General features: G+C 45.1%; 1 protein-coding gene across 1 annotated transcript; it reads left to right on the top strand.

The window, feature by feature from the left end:
- Positions 1–4,326: 4,326 nt before the first annotated feature.
- AZIN2 (antizyme inhibitor 2) lies at positions 4,327–20,046 on the top strand. The gene is made up of 11 exons (XM_044286426.1): positions 4,327–4,543; positions 4,625–4,699; positions 9,287–9,449; positions 9,549–9,722; positions 9,806–9,978; positions 10,066–10,200; positions 11,007–11,172; positions 11,269–11,431; positions 17,329–17,441; positions 19,089–19,303; positions 19,700–20,046. Exons 3-11 carry the CDS (start codon positions 9,351–9,353, stop codon positions 19,848–19,850), a joined length of 1,389 nt encoding a protein of 462 aa, XP_044142361.1. The 5' UTR covers positions 4,327–4,543; positions 4,625–4,699; positions 9,287–9,350; the 3' UTR covers positions 19,851–20,046.
- Positions 20,047–20,467: the final 421 nt, after the last annotated feature.

Raw genomic sequence — 20,467 nt, 5'->3', positions numbered from 1 at the left:
ATTGGGATTGGCCTTATTTCAGAATATCTAAAAGAAAAGTTTACAAAAGCAAAATGGCAGCACCAGAAGCAGTATAAAAAAATCTAAGAGTGAGTTGCAAGCCCAATAGAACTAAACCAATGTCCGAATATAAAAAACGTAAATAGGCAGCACACTCAAAAAATTAGAAAAGGAAATAAAGTGTTTATTCACCCATGTGGATGCGACGTTTCGGCTCAATACTAGCTTGAGAAAGGATCTAGTATTGAGCCGAAACGTCGCGTCCACGTGGGTGAATAAACACTTTATTTGCTTTTACTAATTTTTTGTGTGCTATTTACCCTTAAAGGAAAAAAAAAAGTTTTGACATTTTATTCCATGTATCTTGGTTAAAATTGTGATATAATTTGTTTCTGGTATAAAATTACACAGTCGTGTAAATCTTCCTTTAAAAAGAAACCTTCAGCTCTTTACCTGTATATCTGATATGGTGTTAAATGTGAGAATGGTCCATTTTTACATATATTGCTACTAAACTGTAACTACTCTTACTTAAAAAAAAAGCTATTAAAATTAAAATGTAAGGGGCGTGGCCTGGCTGGCAATGTGAGGAGATGCATCTGCTAGAGCTCCTGAGCAGCGCTCTCCATAAACCTGTGGCATCCTGCGGCTGGCGTATCCTACCAAGCCGATAAGCACTGAAGGGAAGCTGGCATCATCCAGGGCAGCTTTTACCACCATGACCCGCACCACCAAGAAGGAGAAGTAGGGGCAAAACAAAATGGTGTGGCCGCCACTTCCTGATCAGCATGAGAGTCAGAGGGTGGGTGTGATTATTTTCTTGCTTAAAGGGGACGCCCAGTGTTGGGCTTTTTCTCTGCCAACCGGATTGTAGCTGGCCAGCTAAGACCTGTCCTAGGTTGCTAATATGGCTTGTGTGTTTATACAGCTAGACCTGCCAATAACCTTAATATAGTTCCTATGTTTGTGTGTTAAAGACAATGGCAGAGTTATTTACAGTGACTTCATGTTTGGATGTCATATAACTGTTATATATATTGTGTTCACAGAAGCAGAAAATATAATATGCCTTTAAGATTCATTATATAATGTAAGGTAAGCTCAATGACACAGCAGAAACAACAGAAAGCATAGAGTTAAACTGTTGTTGCTGGGCAGGAGTCTTGACCAATCACAGCAAGTCTCACACACAGCAGGAGTTTTGACCAATCACAGCCAGCCTCACACACAGCTTGTGTGGGAAATTGCCCTAGCAGTTCAGCTGGGCAGTGTCGGTAAAACACGGATGACACAAGGACAGCAAAAAAACGGACACACTGATCCAACACAAATTCATCACGGACACTGAGGCATCACTGACCACCTTTTCACTGATTTAATCACAGACACGGATGTGTGAATGAGACTTGAGGGCTCATGCACATGATCCTTTTGCAGTCGACAAATTGCGCATCCGCACAACACGTATGCCGCCCGTGTGCGTTCCACAATTTGCAGAATGGACGCCCATAATAGAAATGCCTATTTTTGTCCGCAAAACGGACAAGAATAGGACATGTTAAATTTTTTGTGGGGCCACGGAATGGAGTAAGGGTCCATTCACACGTCTGTATGTGTTTTGCGGATCTGCAAAACACGGATACCGGCACTGTGTGTTCTGCATTTTGCGGACCGCACATCGCCGGCACTCTCATAGAAAATGCCTTTTCTTGTCTGCAATTGAGGACAATAATAGGACATGTTCTATTTTTTTGCGGAACCGAAGTGCGGATCTGCAAATGCGGACAACACATTCAGCCCATTCATGAAAATTGCGGAACGGATGCGGACCCATTTTGCGGACGTGTGAATGGACCCTAATGGATGCAGACAGCACAAGGAGTAAATGGGTCCGCATCTGAGCTGCAAAATATGCGGCTCGGATCTGAACCAAAACAACGTTGGTGTGCATGAGGCCTTAGTCTGACACTGATGATCAAGGCAAAATGAAGTTTTATAGGTTTTCCAGGTTGCTCTCGTGGCACCAAAGCTCTGTTTCTTCTAGCACCCCTCCCTCCATGCTTTCCTTGACAGGGTCAGACAGTGGGGATATAATCTTGTCCAGTTCTGTCAACCAAAGCAGGGAGGATGGGGCTGATTGCTAGAAGGAGCAAAGGATTTCTGTGATGAGAGCAATGGCGACGCCCTCACTGCACCAAACATCTCATTTACATATTATGTGATATTGCTACAGCAGAGCCTCAGATCAGGAGGAGGGAGGGGGCTTGGGTAGAAACAAAATAGGGGTCTGTAATACTCCAGAGTGGCATTACCACCTTTGTATGGCCCCCACTATCTTTAATGGTGCATCCTGTGTCATTTTGCACATCTATCGTGTCCTGCAAAATGTGTATTCATAATTCCTTACAAACTACTGTTTAAGTGTAATGTGCCTGGTTCACCAGCAGATGGCGGAAATCTTGGCAGAGCTAGTTTCCCTGGAGAGGAACCTTTTAGTTTGGAGGTCAGTTCAGAGTAGCCCCTGTATGGGGAATCAGCAGGTCGTCGTCCCTCCTGGACGAGCCTGTAGAAGTCAGTCTAGCCTTCCCCTCCTTGGGGAGAGGTTGTGTGTTTAGCTTACCCCCTGCTAGCGGACGAAGAAGGCCTCGTCCCTGCAGGACAGGACCTGCCTGAGAGTTCTAAATGGTTGCATGTCCCCTCCTGGGCTTGCATTGCCTAAAGCCAAGCTAAGGAAGTTTGAAGCCAGGAAGAAGTTTTCCTAGGTTTACAGTGAGACAGACGACAGCTAAGCTAAGTTCCAGCAGAAGAGGAAAAGTTCCTATTTAATCTAGCCGATATAGCAGAGCTGAGAGAGTACAGATATAACACAGCTGAGAGTGTTTGCCTGCCAGAACTTATGCCAAAACCTGCTGATGACCAAGATAAAGTTGGAAGACTGTTCCTTGATGAAAGTTTATTCAAGTAAAGCTGTTAACTTTAATACAAAGTCTGGACCTCATTATTCTTTCATCCAAGTTAATCTCCCCTATTATCACTGCTTCGAACAACCACGATATCCAGGTAGGAGCACCGTGACAAGTGCTAAAACCACACCCAAAGGACACTTTAGGCAACCCTTACACCACTCTGGTACCAACACCACCATACTTTAGGGGACTCCATTTCATCGTTGTTAAAATGCAACTGGCGTCACGACAATTTGCTCTACCAGAGGAACATATACCGTAAAAACATCTTCTAGGGTAAGGGAACCCCCAGATGCTGGCCCTAGTTCGTTGCAGGTCATTTATCAAACTGGTGTAAAGTAGAACTATATTTCAAATATAAAAGTGAGGTATCAGCGCTGGAAAAAAAGAGACATGGGGCACAATTGAGTAATGGAATACCTGTATGGCTGGATGTAGGTCCGGAGATACTCCTAGTCCGGAGACAATTTTCGTAGCACTAGTCAGTGCAGGGTGGATAGCGATTCTTCTTGCTCTACTTCAAAAAAGGCGCGCCGCTCCGGCCGGCAGCTGACACGCGCATGAAGGAGCGTGATGGTAAGGGAATCCGAAAGCGCAGCATGTGACGTCACAACTGTGGTACGGATACTTCCAAGGACCAACGCGTTTCGAGGCCAGCGGGCCTCTTCTGCCGGCCGGAGCGGCGCGCACCTTTTTTGAAGTAGAGCAAGAAGAATCGCTATCCACCCGTACTGACCAGTGCTACGAAAATTGACTCCGGACTAGGAGTATCTCCGGACCTACATCCAGCCATACAGGTATTCCATTACTCAATTGTGCCCCATGTCTCTTTTTTTCCAGCGCTGATACCTCACTTTTATATTTGAAATATATTTATTTTGTGGATCGCGGCAACTGTTATCTTTCAGGTAGTCAGCAGCGGCTCTGTGTTCAGCTGTTCACGGAGAAGGGACATACTGTGACAGCGCAGATACTACTACTCAATTTTACACTCATTACGTAAAGTAGAACTAGCTTAGTTGCTCATAGCAACCAGATTCCTCCTTTCATTTTCCAAAGAAGCTGTGAAAAAAGAAAGATGGATAACTCCTTTAGGATATGTTAACACACTGCAGATATTTGTGAAGCTGAAACATCAGAGAATTTACAGATAGGGAGTCAATGCTCCACTACTGTCCTGTCCTCTCTTTCTAGACCAAACAAAGCAATGGTGGACAGCTCAGGGTGTTGGGCAATTCCTCTTCCCCTCTTCCAGTTTGCGTATACATAATCACGTGACAGTTTGCTGATTGGTCATAATCACGTGATTTACGCTGCGAGAACAGGAACATTCCCAGACCCCCGCACTTTGTAGTATCATGAGGTAATGTATCTGGAAGTGGGCGTGGTTAGAGACGGGAATCGTAGAATGCAGTGTTGCCTGGACACGTGACATCACGGGAGGCTCCGTCACTATATAAACGAGCTGCGCAGCTGAGAGTCAAGAGATTTTCAGTAGCGCACCTTGAGGAGGACGAGTCTACGGCTATTCTTACTGCCACCACCCATGGGAAGCGGCCGTGTAAATGCATGTTAAGGTGAGCCTTGAGGAGGGCGCCTTGTGGAGGCTGCCGCCTGATGCCGCACTGCTCGTTCTCACTGCTGTGTTCTTCCTGCAGAGACTACCAGACGCCACTGGCGACGACGCAAATCCGGGGCTGAGAGGAGCGCCTCCCTGGGCCTTCTGATAGGAGGTAAGGACGGGGTACATGTAGGGACCATTCTGTTTCCTGCTACCACCGCCTCATTCACCAGGCTGAAGTCCGTTTCTAATTCACAACATTTGGATTATTTTTATGGATTTTGGGAACAACTGGTCAGTAGTAATGGAATAAGTTGCAGTGAGTGGTCCTGAAGTAAAATCAGTTGAAAGCAATGACAACAGAAATGATTGGGCATCAAAGTTGGCACAAGTGTGATTGAAAAGGTTAAATGAGTTCTGGCCAGTGAGGGTGGTGCCCTGTATCGTGTGCAGTTGTACCTAGAACCTGTCCGGGCCAGGCTGAGCTCAAGAACTGGCATCAGTGGGCCGATGGACAGGTCCCTGATCTAGGCAGGTTTTGCTGGGTTAATATGTGTTTATGGTTTTTGTTCCACTGAAGGAACATTGTGATGGTGCTTTGTATTCAGTTATTGTGTTCTTCTCACATTGATGCTCGTTCTTTGTGTTGTATTTTGCATTGTGTGATGTCGTCAGTCTGATTACTGTCCAGAATAGTCAGGCATTACACATAATACAAAATACTAGGGATCAACCGATTATCTGTTTTACCGATACTATCTGCCAGTATTCCGGATTTTGAAAGCTATTGGTATCTATTTTGCCGATATTCTGATAACGAATCACATAGCCGGCTCCTGACCTCTGAGCTGTAGCTGCGATCTGCAGCAGTTAACCCCTCAGGTGCGGCACCTGAAGTGTTAACTACCGCAGATTGCAGCTACTTGTCATAAAGGTCGGGAGCCGGCTATGTGATTCTGCAGCCAGCTCCTGCCTCCTGTATATGAACTAATGAGAGGTATCTTCATTGGTGGCAGTGTGCCCCTGCACCCAAGCCCCCAGGATTAATCATTGGTGGAAGTGTCCACAGGGTCCCCTCTCCCCCTCCTCCTCAGTGGCAGTTCTCATCTGAGCCCCAGCAGTGTAATCCTGGGGCTCCGATCGGTTTCCATGGCAGCCAGGACGTTACCGAAGCCCTGGCTGCCATAGGCAGCTCCCTGCTGCTGTGTGCACAGGGCAGCAAGGACAGTGTGAAGTCCTATTCACTCTGCTGGAGATCTATCAGGGTGCATAGGTCAAGGGTTCTAGGCCCTAAGGAGGCTAAAAGGTAGTAAAAACAAAAAAAAAAAAAGTATAAATGAGAGATTTACAAAACAAAAAACTACACGTTAACAATAAATGAGAATTCACAGAATATCGGTATAAATTATTGCCATCGGATAAAGTTCCCAGAGTATCGGTTCTAAAAAATCAATATCGGTCGATCCCTACAAAATACCACACAAGAACTGACATCGGTAAGAAAATGTGGTAAGGCTACTTTCACACTAGCGTTGTTAGAATCCAGCATGCAGTTCCGTCGCTAGAACTGTCTGCCGGACCTGGAAATCCGTATGCAAACGGATCAGGATGTGGATCCGTCTTACAAATGCATTGCAATAACTGATCCGTCTCTCTGGTGTCATCCGGTATTTATTCTCTCACGTTTTAAAGGTCTGCACAGACCGGAAAACCAGATCTGTTTTTCTGGAACACTTGGTGCTGATCTGGCATTAATGCATTTCAATGGAAAACAATGCCAGATCCAGTAAGTGTTCCGGACTCTTGGATGGAGAAAATATCGCAACATGCTGTGGTATGTTCTCCAGCCAAATACCATAAGAGGGACTGAGCTGATGCATCCTGAACGGAATGCTCTCCACTCAGAATACATTAGGCTTAAATTGATCATTATTTTTTTTCAGTATTGAGCCCCTAGGACGAAACTCTATATTGGAAAACTTTTAACACTAGTGTGAGAGTACCCTAAAACTATAACTGAATGTAAAGCACCATCACAATGTTCCATCGGTGTAACAGAAAAACAGAAAACACAAATGTAAACTCGGCAAAACCTGTTCAGACCAGTGAAAAGTATCTGTCTGCCCACTTGATGCCAGTAAGATTTGGGCCAGGCTGAACTCAACTGCATGTGATGTGGGGCATCACCCTCTGTTAGCAGTGTGAGATCAGTTGATAAAATTTATTTAGTTAAAAACCCCAGTTACTTAGACGCTCTGTTGATCTGAATATCTGCTTACTTTGATGCCAGTTCTTGTGCTCAGAACCGGTTTCGGCCAGTTAACTAAACTGCATATGATGTGGGGCACCGCCCTTTATATGTTGACAGTGTGAGATCAGTGGCCTGAACCATTTAACCCTATTAGTCACACTTGTGTGCCAGTCTTTTCTGTCTTCATACAGATTTTTACTTAAAGGGGTTGTCCCACTTCATAAAATAGGTTTTATCTAATCTATTTACCCCCACACAACATATCTTCCTATCCATGTTATTATCCAAAAGCTACCTTTCATTCAAAAAATCATGTAAAGCGATTCCTTTGTTGTTTTCTGTATCCCATGGATACGGCCTCTTTCGTCCGGCCGCATCGCTGTGCCGCGCCTGCGCACAACGGCTGAACAAGTACTCGGGCCGCCTCTCCATTCCTACAAGTACGCGCGCGCATGCGCAAATACAGCAGGCGGGTGCCGGAATCAAATAGCCGGCACCCGACCTCTATGACAGGGAGCGGGACCTTAGGGGTTAACTGCCGCTGATCGCAGCCCCCTATCATAGAGGTCGGGTGCCGGCTATTTCACTCCGGCACCCACCTCCTGCATTTGTATTAACATTGGTGGCGCAGTGCGCCCCCCCCCCCCCCAGTATAATATACATTCAGTGCGGCCACCCCCCCCCCCCCCCAGTATAATATACATTCAGTGCGGCCACCCCCCCCCCCCAGTATAATATACATTCAGTGCGGCCACCCCCCCCAGTATAATATACATTCAGTGCGGCCACCCCCCCCCCAGTATAATATACATTCAGTGCGGACCCCCCCAGTATAATATACATTGGTGGCGCAGTGGGAAGTGCCAATGAGGGTTAAAAAAATAAATAAAAAATTAACTCACCTCCTCCAATTGTTCGCGCAGCTGCCGGTCTCCTGTTCTATCTTTAGGACCTGTGAAAGGACCTTTGGTGACGTCACTGAGCTAATCACATGGTCCATTACCATGGTGATGGATCATATGATGTACCATGTGATGACCACAGTGATGTCACCAAAGGTCCTTTCACAGGTCCTAAAGATAGAACAGGAGACCGGCAGCTGCGCGAACAATTGGAGGAGGTGAGTTAATTTTTTATTTATTTTTTTAACCCTCATTGGCACTTCCCACTGCGCCACCAATGTATATTATACTGGGGGGTCCGCACTGAATGTATATTATACTGGGGGGGGGGTGGCCGCACTGAATGTATATTATACTGGGGGGGGTGGCCGCACTGAATGTATATTATACTGGGGGGGGGGTGGCCGCACTGAATGTATATTATACTGGGGGGGGGGTGGCCGCACTGAATGTATATTATACTGGGGGGGGGGTGGCCGCACTGAATGTATATTATACTGGGGGGGGGGTGGCCGCACTGAATGTATATTATACTGGGGGGGGGCGGCCGCACTGAATGTATATTATACTGGGGGGGGGGCGGCCGCACTGAATGTATATTATACTGGGGGGGGTGGCCGCACTGAATGTATATTATACTGGGGGGGGGGGGTGGCCGCACTCAATGTTTATTATACTGGGGGGGGGGGCGGGACCTCACATACGGCTCCATGTGGATGACCTCATACACATGAACGAGCACGCAGGGTGAGTCATGAGGAGGCGTGGCCTTCACTCAACTGCCTGAGAACCAGGAAGTTATCAGGACATCTACTGCTGATAAGATTAAAAAAGCAAAGTGGGACAACCCCTTTAAGGACCTCACTGCAACTTATTTTATTGCTGGTTATAAGTTCTCCCTAAGATTCATAAACAAGAAAAAGAAACATACAAATTATGTGAATAAGAAACTAAGGAATAAAAAAAACTTTTAGCTTTGCCATTTGCCCATATCTGCACTTCAGCCCTCCAGTTTGATCCTTAACTCTTCGTAAGGATGCATCATTGGCCAGTGCCCGTCTCCTCAGGATTAGGCCGAATGCACACGGCCATGAGCGGTCCATGGAACCACAGGCTGGATTCCTGCTGAGAGCAGGAGTGTACGGCGTCACTGGTTGCTATGACACCGTGCGCTCCCTGCTGCCGCCACAGTAATGCACTGGTATAGATCATACCAGTGTATTACTGTACTGCAGCAGCAGGGAGCGCACAGCGTCATAGCAACCAATGACGCCGTACGCTCCTGCTCTCAGCAGGAATCCAGCCCGTGGTTCCACAGACCGCTGACGGCCGTGAAACATGGCCGTGTGCATTCGGCCTTAGTCTGTGACTTGTAACGTTACACAAGGATGCTCCCTGCCATCACCTGATTAGATCACTTTGCCCTGTCATATCTGCAGTAATGTCAAGATAAAGTTGTGATTGTACAATGTTGGTGGTTATATTTCAAGATGAATATGGAAACCAGAACAATGTTGTGTAATATTTTCTATAAATAGAAGCCTCTGCTATGTAATTTACAGGTTTTATGTAGTTTTCAGCATTTTCAATCCTATCATTATTCCAGCTTGTTGCATACTTCTAAACAACGTTATTTGGCGAGGTCAGCAGGACCACATTAGAACGTAAAAATGCCCAAGTACATCCAGGAGTCTGACTTCACCATGGTGGAGGAAGGCTTTGTGGCCAGAGACCTGATGGAGGAAATTATTAATGACGTCTCACAGACTGTAAGTACCTTGTAGCGCATCACTTTTTTTTTTTTTTTTTTTTTTTTTTTTACTGAATGTGCACATTTTTCTATATGTTGTGTTCTTTGTATTTTTCAGGATGACAGGGATGCCTTCTTTGTTGCGGATTTGGGGGATGTAGTAAGGAAGCATCTGCGTTTTCTCAAAGCTCTGCCACGTGTGAAGCCTTTCTACGCCATGAAGTGTAACAGCAGCAGAGGAGTAGTCCAGATCCTGGCAGAACTAGGGGCAGGATTTGACTGCGCCAGCAAGGTAATGACAGACTTCCATGCGATAAGAGTTTCTGGTATTCTATCGTATCTGCAGATATAATGTGCTATTCTGTATCTCTGCAGGCAGAAATTGAATTGGTCCAAGGCATAGGTGTGAAGCCAGAAAACATAATTTATGCCAACCCTTGTAAGCAGATTTCCCAGATTAAATTTGCTGCCAAGAATGGAGTCCAGATGATGACTTTTGACAATGAAGTGGAGCTGTCCAAAGTGTCACGAAACCACCCAAATGCCAAGTATGTGCATGTTGCCAAGCAGCCATCAGTTTGTTGTGAGACCTGTCTAGAACGTCCAAGCCCTAACTGACCATTTACTGTTTATAGGATGGTACTCCGCATAGCTACGGATGACTCCAAGTCTTCTGCCAGACTTAGTGTGAAATTTGGGGCTCCGTTAAAATCATGCAGGCACCTTCTTGAAATGGCTAAGAATCTAAACGTTGATGTGATTGGTGTTAGGTAAGTTGTATTTCCATGAGTTCTTGTATATACTAGTACAGCTCCTAGGCTTCAGTGATGGTGTCCCTGCCTGTTAGGGTCCAGACAGTCTATTTTGCAGCAAATCCACAATGACTGACGGGATCCATGTGCTACATATGCAGCAGATTTTGTCATAGGATGAAAGTGTGTAGCTTTTCCTGCAACAATCTGTGGATTTGTAAATTTGCAGCATGTTTCTGCTACATGCAGGTGGTGGTAAAATCCCATTCGCATGTATTCTGTAACTTGCCAAGGATTTGTAGTGCAATTCCACCATGTGTGGATCTGGCTTTAAAGAGGTTGTTTACCCTTTAGGGCAGGGATGCTCAACCTGTGGCCCTCCAGCTGTTGTAAAACTACAACTCCCACAATGCCCTTCTGTAGGTTGTCGGGGAATTATGGGAGTTGTAGTTCTGCAACAGCTGGAGGGCCGCGGGTTGAGCATGCCTGCTTTAGGGCCTTTCTGGCAGACCCACTACCGTAGCCAAACCTACGGAGGGAATCGGATTTACCTGATTTCCCTCTTCACCCCTTCCTTCCGATCCTTCACTTCCCTGCCACCTCTGTCTCCCCACATCAACATCCATAACATGTTCCCCATGTGTCAAGCCATATGGCCTGCACCAAATTGGATGTTGCTGTGGGGACACTGGTGATATGCAGAGGCGGTGAGGGAGCATAGGAGCCAAAACTCAGCGTCTGGGTTCAGGTACATGATTCCTTTCGCAGGTCCAGTCACACTGGGCCATTTTGCCTGTACCTAACAGTTAAATGTTTTGTTTCAGTTTCCACGTGGGGAGCGGCTGTACGGATCCCAAAGCATATGTGCAGTCTATTTCAGATGCCAGGATGGTTTTTGAAATGGCATCAGAGTTTGGTTACAAGATGTGGCTGTTGGATATCGGCGGGGGCTTCCCTGGGACAGATGATTTAAGAGTTCATTTTGAAGAGGTAATAATATAGTGGTAGATTGATACAGTTTTGAAGGAAATACTGTGGCTCTGAACCAATTTGTGGGAAAACTAATAGAAAATGTCTCTCAAACAGATGGCTGCTGCAATAAACCCAGCGCTAGACCTATATTTCCCTGAAGGCTCAGCTGTGGAGATCATTGCTGAACCTGGAAGATACTATGTAGCATCCGCTTTCTCTCTGGCTGTTAACATCATTGCTAAGAAGGAAGTGTGCTTGGACAGCTCTGGATCAGATGGTAGGTTCCAGTACAGTATTGTCTTAATACAAAAGCTTTCAGCTAGCACCCTCTGCAGATCCCACAGGTTTCTAATGGAAACTAACTGAGCACTCTTATCTCCTTGTTATGCTGGTACTTCAGTAAATCTGTCTGTTTCTAAAGGCCACTTTACAAGGGCCTGCTCATCAGAGGAGGTGAGGACTGCATTTACATGCAGCAATCCCCTCCTCTGTATAGGACTAGTGATGGCTTAGCACCATAGAGAATCTTTATTTCTGGACAGCCGTTCTGTGTACATAGCATGTACCACATCAGTTATGCTTATACCCAAGGAAATCAAGAAGGGGAGAAAGTAAACAGATCTGCCAAGATAATGTGATGTCTTCCAGGGGAAAAGTTGTTTTTTAGAAAGAGGGGCGGAGGATTAGTAATGTAGAAACCAGACCTTGGTTCCCTTCAAACCGCAAGGTGCATAAAACTTAACAATAGCCCAACCTATTCACCTCTCCTCCAGTCAGTGGAGTTAAATTCCAGGCACGTGACGCGCAGGAACCACCACTGAGCCCTCAAGTAGAATTAATCTCTGAGATCGGCTGATTGTTTAATAAGATACATGTCTGATCCAAGGAAGTGAGTTGGAAACAATCCTGAATGCATTTTCTAACCTGGAGTGGCAATATATTTATGAAACTCTCCCAACATGCAAAAAATTTTCACATGTATATCTTTCCTGGAAGATGCCTCTACCCAGTCAATCTTCATTAAGAAGGAGACTTTCTCAAAAAATAACTTAAACAGTGGGGGCTGCCAGCAGACATAATAGTTTCCTACTGCCAGGGGTACACGTGTAATAAACAGGTCAATATACCCAAAGATGGGCCATATAGGATCCAGAGGTGCTGCTGATGTCAGATGGGGGGTGGTGAATGTGTGAATTTTATACCAGAAAGATTGTATCACCGGGCACAGCCATGAACAATGAAAAAAAAATGTCTGCTCCTGCCTCTGTATGGAAGCAGTTGTCAGATTCAAAGACTCCCATATGGTGGCCCCAAACTGGAGAGATATATGCCTGGTGATAAATCTGTAGGGTCATCTCCCTGTAACTGATAGATGGCAAATAACAAAGATTGCGTTCCAGAGCCTGATATAGGGTGGACATCGTTATTGCAGGATGTCTTTAAGCCATTTAGTTATTGCCCATTCACCTTTTCCGTAGTCCAAAGAGGTGTGTAAGAATTTATAGTAACTAGTGGTGTCTCCTTAGGGTAGGAGTATGTATGAGGGAGGCCTGTAGGGTTGGGGTTAAGTTAGGCAGTCGTTTCTGGAGATAGGTGAAGAAATTGAAATGAATGTTAGGGGATTTAGATTTAAGATCTTCCAAAGTGAGGGTTGTGTGTGTGTGTGTGTGTGTTCCACCAAGTGACTCTAATTGGGGTTAGTCCTCTTGTGCCAATCGTAGAAATCCCTATGGGGTGACCCTGCTTGGAAATGTGGGCTTGTTCCCCCCCCCCCCCCCCCTAGGTTGTTGTAAAATACATGGGGTATTTTAGGGCGATGACCATACCAAATGAATTTACAGTAAGTAGTTAATTTTTCATCTCTGAGGCATAAGTATATTAGTAAGGAGTGTAGAAGATAAAATGGTGACATTTCCCAGCCTGTTATGAGAAGGTATGCCTGTCCCATGTAAGACAAAGAGATGTTGCTAGCATGTCCTTCAGAGTACGTATATAAGGTGTAATGTTTGCATTGTATAGCTTACCAGATTATCTGGTGATCTGTACCCACCAGGTATGATAGAGTGAGAGCCATTGAAAGGGAAAATGAGCAGTCCATCTCAGTTTTGTAGGCCCTTTTAAGGAGCAGAGCTTCAGATTTATCCAGGTTAAGGGTGTAACCTGAAAACTGTCCGACATCTATAAGGTCTTGTAATGTTTGTAGAAGTCTGTAATAATTAACAATATATCTTCGGCAAATGCCGCCAAGGCAATTGGACAGTTATCTTGGGGAGAGGGGCCAAGTGGTTGTAAATGGTGTAAGGGGTCTAAAGCAATGTTAAAAAGTAGGGGGCATACTTGCCTGGTGCCAAAAACTGACTAAATGGGGGGGGGGGGGGGGGGGGGGTATAACTTACTGTGAGTGTGGTGCGGACATCTTATTGTAAATGGCTAATAAAATCAGAGAATATGGGGCCAAACTGTCTGAGAGCAGCATTCAGAAAAGGCCATGACACTTTGTCGAACGCCTTTTCAGCATCAAGACTTGGTAATAGAGTAAGAGGGTTACTATCCTGTGTCTCAAGGGTGGCGGCTATAGCTGCCCTGATATTTTTAATTGTCTAGATTTAATGAATCCTCTGAGATGGGTGTATGATTCTGGGTAGAATGTTTTGTAGTCTAGTAGATACAATTTTCGCCAGGAATTTGTAGTTGCTATTCAAAAGGGATATGGGTCTATGATTGTGGCAGTGCTGTGTCTTTGTTGGGTTTGAGAATCAATATTGTCTTAGAGTCTAGAAACAGGTCTACCATGGCATGTTGGGTGTATGTGGTATTGTATAGTTGAGTTAGTATAGGGATGATCTTGGGGTTGAGCATTTTGTAATTGCATAGTCTGTCAGGACCTGGGGTTTTATTAGGTGAGGAGATCATGTAGAGACATGAGAAATTTCCATAACCTAGTTCTGATTTGTGGTTCTAGGCCCTGTATGGTCATGGTAATAAGTGCATGATCCAAAATTGTAATTGCCATGATTGAGGTGTCAATGACAGTGGAAAAGATGCTGATGTTAAGTAGTTGAGGCTTGAGAAACTAGCATGTGTTGCAGAATAAAGTATATTCTCAGGTTGGGTTGTGTTCTCCATGGGTCACATAATGAGACTGCTTCCATTAAGTTAGTGAGATCTCTAGAGGACGTTCTAGGTGGCTTGTTAAGTAGTTATCTAATAATGGGTATATGGTAGTGTTAGTCTCCCCCTATGATTAGGTTGAGACCTGAACTGGGTAAAAGGGGCCTGGAGCCTAGCAAAGAAATCTATTTGTTTGATTAGGGGCATATGTGTGACTTCCCCTGCTATTTGTATTCGCAGCAGTAAATATCTGCCCCCTCTATCCCAATTCCTCCTCGATCAAACCCCCCCCCCCCCCCAAACTTCTCAGCTTCCTGTAAGAATATTATATCTCCTCTTGTTCGTTTTAAGTGGGTGAGGATCTTTTTACGTTTAATTGGGTTAAGGCCCGCCACGTTCCAGGATATCAATTTAAAGGGAGTCTGTCATCAGTATTTCTGTGTGTGTGATTGAACTTCTACATCAACATCCTGAGGTCAAAAGTGTCGTGACTGACATCCCAGCAGCAACATGGAATTGAGGTGGAACACCGAGACTGAGTGCTCAGGGTCCGCGCGCCGCAGCCGAATGCCTGGAGAAAAATAACTAGGTGTTTTAATGGGCCGTAAAGACAAACCATAGAAACATTTGCCTATTAAGGTGAGCCTCAGTAAAGTTGAGGCTGTTTCCCTCAATCTTCTTCTGCGGGTGTGGTGTGGTCTCCCATGTTAGTGGGATCATGTGTAAGAGACCCTCCCAGTATGATGGAACAGGTTTCAGTTGTAATGATCCAATTGAAAGTGGCGTTGGGCATCGTGTGGGTCTTCAAAGATGAGTGGTCTGCCTATCTCCAGTACCAGTCATTTTGCTGGATAGATCAGGGTGACTCGTTTCCAGCTATCGTAGAGGCTTTGGCATATTGGGTTGAATGATCTCCGTTTTTAGGAGACTGATGCCGAAAATTCTTGAAAGAATAGAATGGCCTCGTATTTTTCAGGCTGTGTTGGCACTGATAGGTGTTCAAGATCTGCTCTTTGATCGCCCAATTCAGGTATTTTGCGATCACTGGGTGAGGTTTTGGGTTATCCATCACAGCTGGTTTAGGTGGTCCAATTCTGTGTGCCCATTTTAATGTGTAGTTTGTCAACAGTTCCAGGCCCAGTGCTGTGTGTAGGTCTACAGTGATGTTTGTGAGAATGTCCTCTCCCACGATGTTCTCTGGGACACCTATGAATCTGAGGTTGTTGCGGCGATCTCTATTTTCAAGGTCTTCTAGTTTAGTGGTTAATGCTGACTTTCTCTGCATTTTGCTATGGTGCGTTCCAGATTAGATATGGTTATCTTCTGGGCTGTGTGCGTAGTCTCAAAGTCTGAGCTTTTTTGAGAGTTTGTGGGGATCAGTTGTAGGGCAGAGTTGATAGAGGAATAAAGTACCTCCAATCTTTTGTCAGAGGTAGAAGAACCCAAGAGACTTCCTGTGCCACATTAGAAGCATGGTTGAAGTCCTCTTCGGAAGAGTGAAGGAGCATATCTAGGGGAGAGATTGGGTGGTGTAATGTCACCCTCAGAGTTTGACATCAAAAGATTAAAACTAGTATGGGGGAATGCAGGTCTCAATGGTGAGGATGCAGCCTTGTTTTATGGCTGCTGTAGTAACTATGTTCTCCTCCCTGTGTAGGTGGCATTGGGCAGGTTTGTGTGCTGCTGCTGGCCAAATGCTGTGCTGTATGGATGGAGTCTGCGCCACGGAGAGAAATTGGGACTCGGCTATACATCCCAGCAGCCCATGTGTGTGTCTCGTGGCCTATTGCCACTGACCCAGGGGTAATGTTGGGTGAAGCTTTCTGGGTCGTATGTTTTAGGGAGCATGTCCCCCTTCCAACTGCAGGCACTGTTTTAGATAAGTGCGCTGTTAAAATACGGCCATGCGAGATGTCCCGCTCCCGGGGGTCTGTCCCCTCATTTGTCTCTCGCCTCCTGAACTTGCTTGTGGTGGGTTCAGGAACTGCTCTTTTCTCAGCGCAATGGAGGTGTCAGTAAGTGGAGGCCACTACGGCATGTGGAGCGCACACTCGGCTCCTTTTGTTGGGTAAAATCTCCTAAGATGTCCGGATGTACTTGACTGTCTCACAGGGATATTTGTAGGTCAGAACGCAGCCAGCTCCACAAAATGTGTTAGACGAGCAGTGGCTCCCCTGGCCAGGTGGGATCCTTTGTCTGCGTGTGCAGGGCGCCACTTCTGTGTCTGTCTGGTTTTTGTGTCCCAGAAATTGAGGCTGGAGATTGATGGGGCTCACTAGACCGCAGCTGTAGTTCGGCTGTCAGAGGTCCACAGGATTTCGGGAAGGTCTCATTTTTGCAGCGGCTGGACTACTAGACCCAACTGTAGGTTTTCTGTGTCGGTGGAGCCTTCAGAACGGGTTTGATGGGCTCCGGTGTAGGAGCCCCCTAGGAAGCCGTCCTCTCCACTTGGCTGCAGGCCACTCCCCATTTTTCTTTTTTTCTGGGTCCTGCCTTGTCAGAGGAGGCATTTTAATTTGACAAAGTACAGGCCTTGTCCTAAGTAAAATGGATCCTCCAGCACTCAATGTCCCAGACTCAAATCTACAGCAGCTCAGATGTCGTAGATTTCCGCAATTGTTTATGCCAGCTCCTGATGAATTCCCCTTTTTGGAAACCTGGCAAGGGCAGCATAAATAATACAACGATAGGTCATCAATTTTTAAAATCCCAGAAAACCCCTTGAATCTGTGTACACTGGCAAAGAAATATACCCATACCCTTGCAAAATGTATGAAAATCTCTCAAATGTGCTGAATTACTAGTGTAATATAAAATTTGTTGGAATGTTATAGAAATGACCTAATTAAAGGGGTTGACCAGTTTGGACAGTCTCTAGACTATCTCCTAAGAGATAAAAGTGTAATGGGGGGAGGGGATCCTAAAGTGGATAGCCAGTTAATAAAGCATCACAAGAAAATACTGATGCTGAACACATTTATTTCTACTGAAGATACCAGTCATATTCAGTTAAGATGTGCAGTTCACTCACTTTTATTTTTTATTATTCACTTTCCTTTTTAGATGAAGAAAACTATCCTAACAAGAACATCATGTATTATGTTAATGATGGCGTTTATGGATCATTTAACTGCATCTTCTTTGACCATGCTCATCCAAAACCCATTCTTCACAAGGTATAGTTGTAGTGAAAGTGAAAAAAACAACCATGTAAACTACTCCAAGATGTAAAAGACCTATATAGCTTAAAGGGGTTCTGCACTTTCAATTAACTGATCTATCCTCTGGATAGATCAGCTTCTGATCGGCAGGGGTCCGACACCCGGGACCCCCGCCGATCAGCTGTTTGAGAAGGCAGCGGCGCTCCAGCAGCGCCGCAGCCTTCTCACAGTTTACCGCCGGGCCGCCCGCCCACTGACGTCACTACTTGTAACTACAGTGGGTGCGGCTAAGCTCTGTTCACTTGAATGGAGCTTAGCCGCGCCCACTGTAGTTGATACAAGTTGTGACGTCAGTGGGCGGGCGGCCCGGCGGTAAACTGTGAGAAGGCCGCGGCGATGCTGGAGCGCCGCTGCCTTCTCAAACAGCTGATCGGCGGGGGTCCCGGGTGTCGGACCCCTGCCGATCAGAAGCTGATGATCTATCAAGAGGATAGATCATCAGTTAATTGAAAGTGCAGAACCCCTTTTAAAGTGGCAGCTTTCTTCCACAAACTGCACCACACATGTCCAGGGGTTGCATCTGGTATAGCAGCTGAGCTCCATTGAAGTGAAAAACGTTAATATGAAAATGCACAATGTAATGAGAGAAACTTTTAGTTTGCTCCTTAAGTGCCTTGGAGGTGGAGCTTCACTGAAGTGATCTGACGGTTTCTCAGCCTCTTCCCTCTGATTTGAGTGACAGCTGTAGTGGTCTACTGGTTGGATGCTACAGCTGTCACTCACCAGAGGGGAAGGGCTTCGAAGTGGCTTAAAGCAGAGGGCACTTCAGTGAAGAACCACCTTCTGGGCACTAAGCAGCAGAACCTGTCAGAATAGAGGTTCATATTCACACTACTCCTGATGATGCAAGCTCCATGAAAGGTATGTTTATACTGCTCTGGTCAGCCCAGCCCCTACCAATTGTCAGTAGATTAACCTGGTCAAAAGTGCAGACAGATTCTTTTTGATTCTGGAAAAAAAGTTTTGTTATCCAAAGGATAGTTGACAAATGTCTAATTGCTGGTGGCCCCACCACTGGGACCCCCTGCTGTTTGCGAATGGAGATCCTCTGTTACAGTGTAGTACTGGTTGCATTCCACTTTATTCAAATCTATGGGGCTAATGAAGATGGCATAGCATTATCCTTAGCTATCTCATCAATCCCATAGACTTTGAATAGTAGAGCAACACATATGACAGCATCACAACTACTAGTTTCACACAGGTAACTGGAACCCCTGTTCTCATGATTCTGTGACCCCCCCCCCCCCCCCCCCTTAAAGGAAACCTGTTGCTATGAAAATGCAGTACAATCTGTAGACGGCATGCTATAGAACAGGAGGAGCTCAGCAGATTAATTCCCTATCATTCTATTGATGGCCAGTCAGCTACCACCTCCTTGACTTCAAAGCCTGGAATGAGTAGAAATGTAATGAATAAGTAAAAAGATTAACAGAATTGTTCCCACAAAACTACATATCAATCTGCTCGGCTTCTTACTTGCTGCCCACAAGTTGCACTGTTTTTAGTGTGACAGGTTCCTTTTAAACCCTCAAATATTTTGTGGACCATGAAAACTTCTACTTTTTTGTCAATTAAATGCTTTTCTGTTTTTTCCTTCAGAAACCGTCTCCAGATCAGCCATTATACAGTAGCAGCTTGTGGGGACCAACATGTGATGGCTTAGATCAGATTGCAGATAATCTTCAGCTACCAGAGCTTCAAGTTGGTGACTGGCTCCTGTTTGATAACATGGGAGCTTACACAGTGGCCGCATCCTCCACATTCAACGGTTTTCAGCAAACCTGCATTCACTATGCCATGCCACGGGCAGCTTGGTAAGAATAAATCCTTACTAGAGAACAGACATAAACAATTGTTATGTGGCTTAGTAGACATTAATAAATACATATACCTGGCCTTGTCTGCACTTTTTTTTTTTTTTTTTTTTTCCCCCCCCCCTTAAGTTTTAGCCCTGAACATGGTACCAATAGGATACAGGGGTCTGAATAATATGAAGGAAGGGAGGCAAAAAATTATTCAAAGTACCCTGCCTTTGTTACAATGCTACTCAAGTTGGCTGTCTATTCCATTAGTCGCTGCTGGGGTAGAATTGCTTGTAATGGGACTCGGCTGGCTCAAGACCATGTTACAAGAGTATAAGAACATTTACTTCTAGAAAGGAGACTTTTTTACTAAAGTGAATCTTAACCCTGTCCCTCCTGTATTTCCAGGGATGCTGTTCAGCTCCTGCAGAAAGGATTCCATCCGGATGAAGAGAAGGAGAACATTAGTGCACCCATGTCCTGTGGCTGGGAGATTTCGGACTCTTTGCTTAACGCCTGCATTTGCACAAGCCAGAATAATCTAGCTCCTGCATTCTGAAGAAATATGGAAATTATCTGAATCTTTTTATTGCTGGCATGTAGGACCAATCTTGGACTTGTTGTTTTTAAGTATGCAACATAAAATCTTACCAAATATCATAGGATTTCTGGCCTATTTTTGTTGTGTTGCTAAAGTAGAAATGTGATATTGACATTGTATTTAATTTTAAATAAATATTTGCTTTTTATTTGCACATTTCTTACTTGGTTTACCAGTGTAAGTATTCAAGAAGTGCTTATGCTGAATGGATCTACTTCTGACACATTGGTGGAGATTTATCAAAACTGGCTTAGTTGCCCATATCAACCAATCGGCTTGATCCTTTCATTTTCTAAAGGAGCTTGCAAGAATGAAAGGTGTAATCTGATTGGTTAATATGGGCAACAAAGCCAGTTTTCCTTTTCAACAGTTTTGATAAATCTCCCCCAGTGATACACAGATGCTCTCAGTGGTGGTGTGTCAACTTGTACCTAATCGCGGAGCTTTGTTCTATGATCACTTTACATGAGTTGCAGACAAGGCTGTTTTTTTATTTAGAACAGTGGGCACATTATATGGGTATGTTTTCAGCACTGGTTAGACACATTAAGGGGTAATTTATTGAAACTGGCATG

Source organism: Bufo gargarizans, chromosome 3, assembly GCF_014858855.1.
Source record: "Bufo gargarizans isolate SCDJY-AF-19 chromosome 3, ASM1485885v1, whole genome shotgun sequence".
In the NCBI taxonomy this organism is placed as follows: Eukaryota; Metazoa; Chordata; class Amphibia; order Anura; family Bufonidae; genus Bufo; species Bufo gargarizans.
The sequence above is the reverse complement of the archived record's forward strand: the minus strand, read 5'-3'. Positions and strand labels throughout refer to the sequence as shown.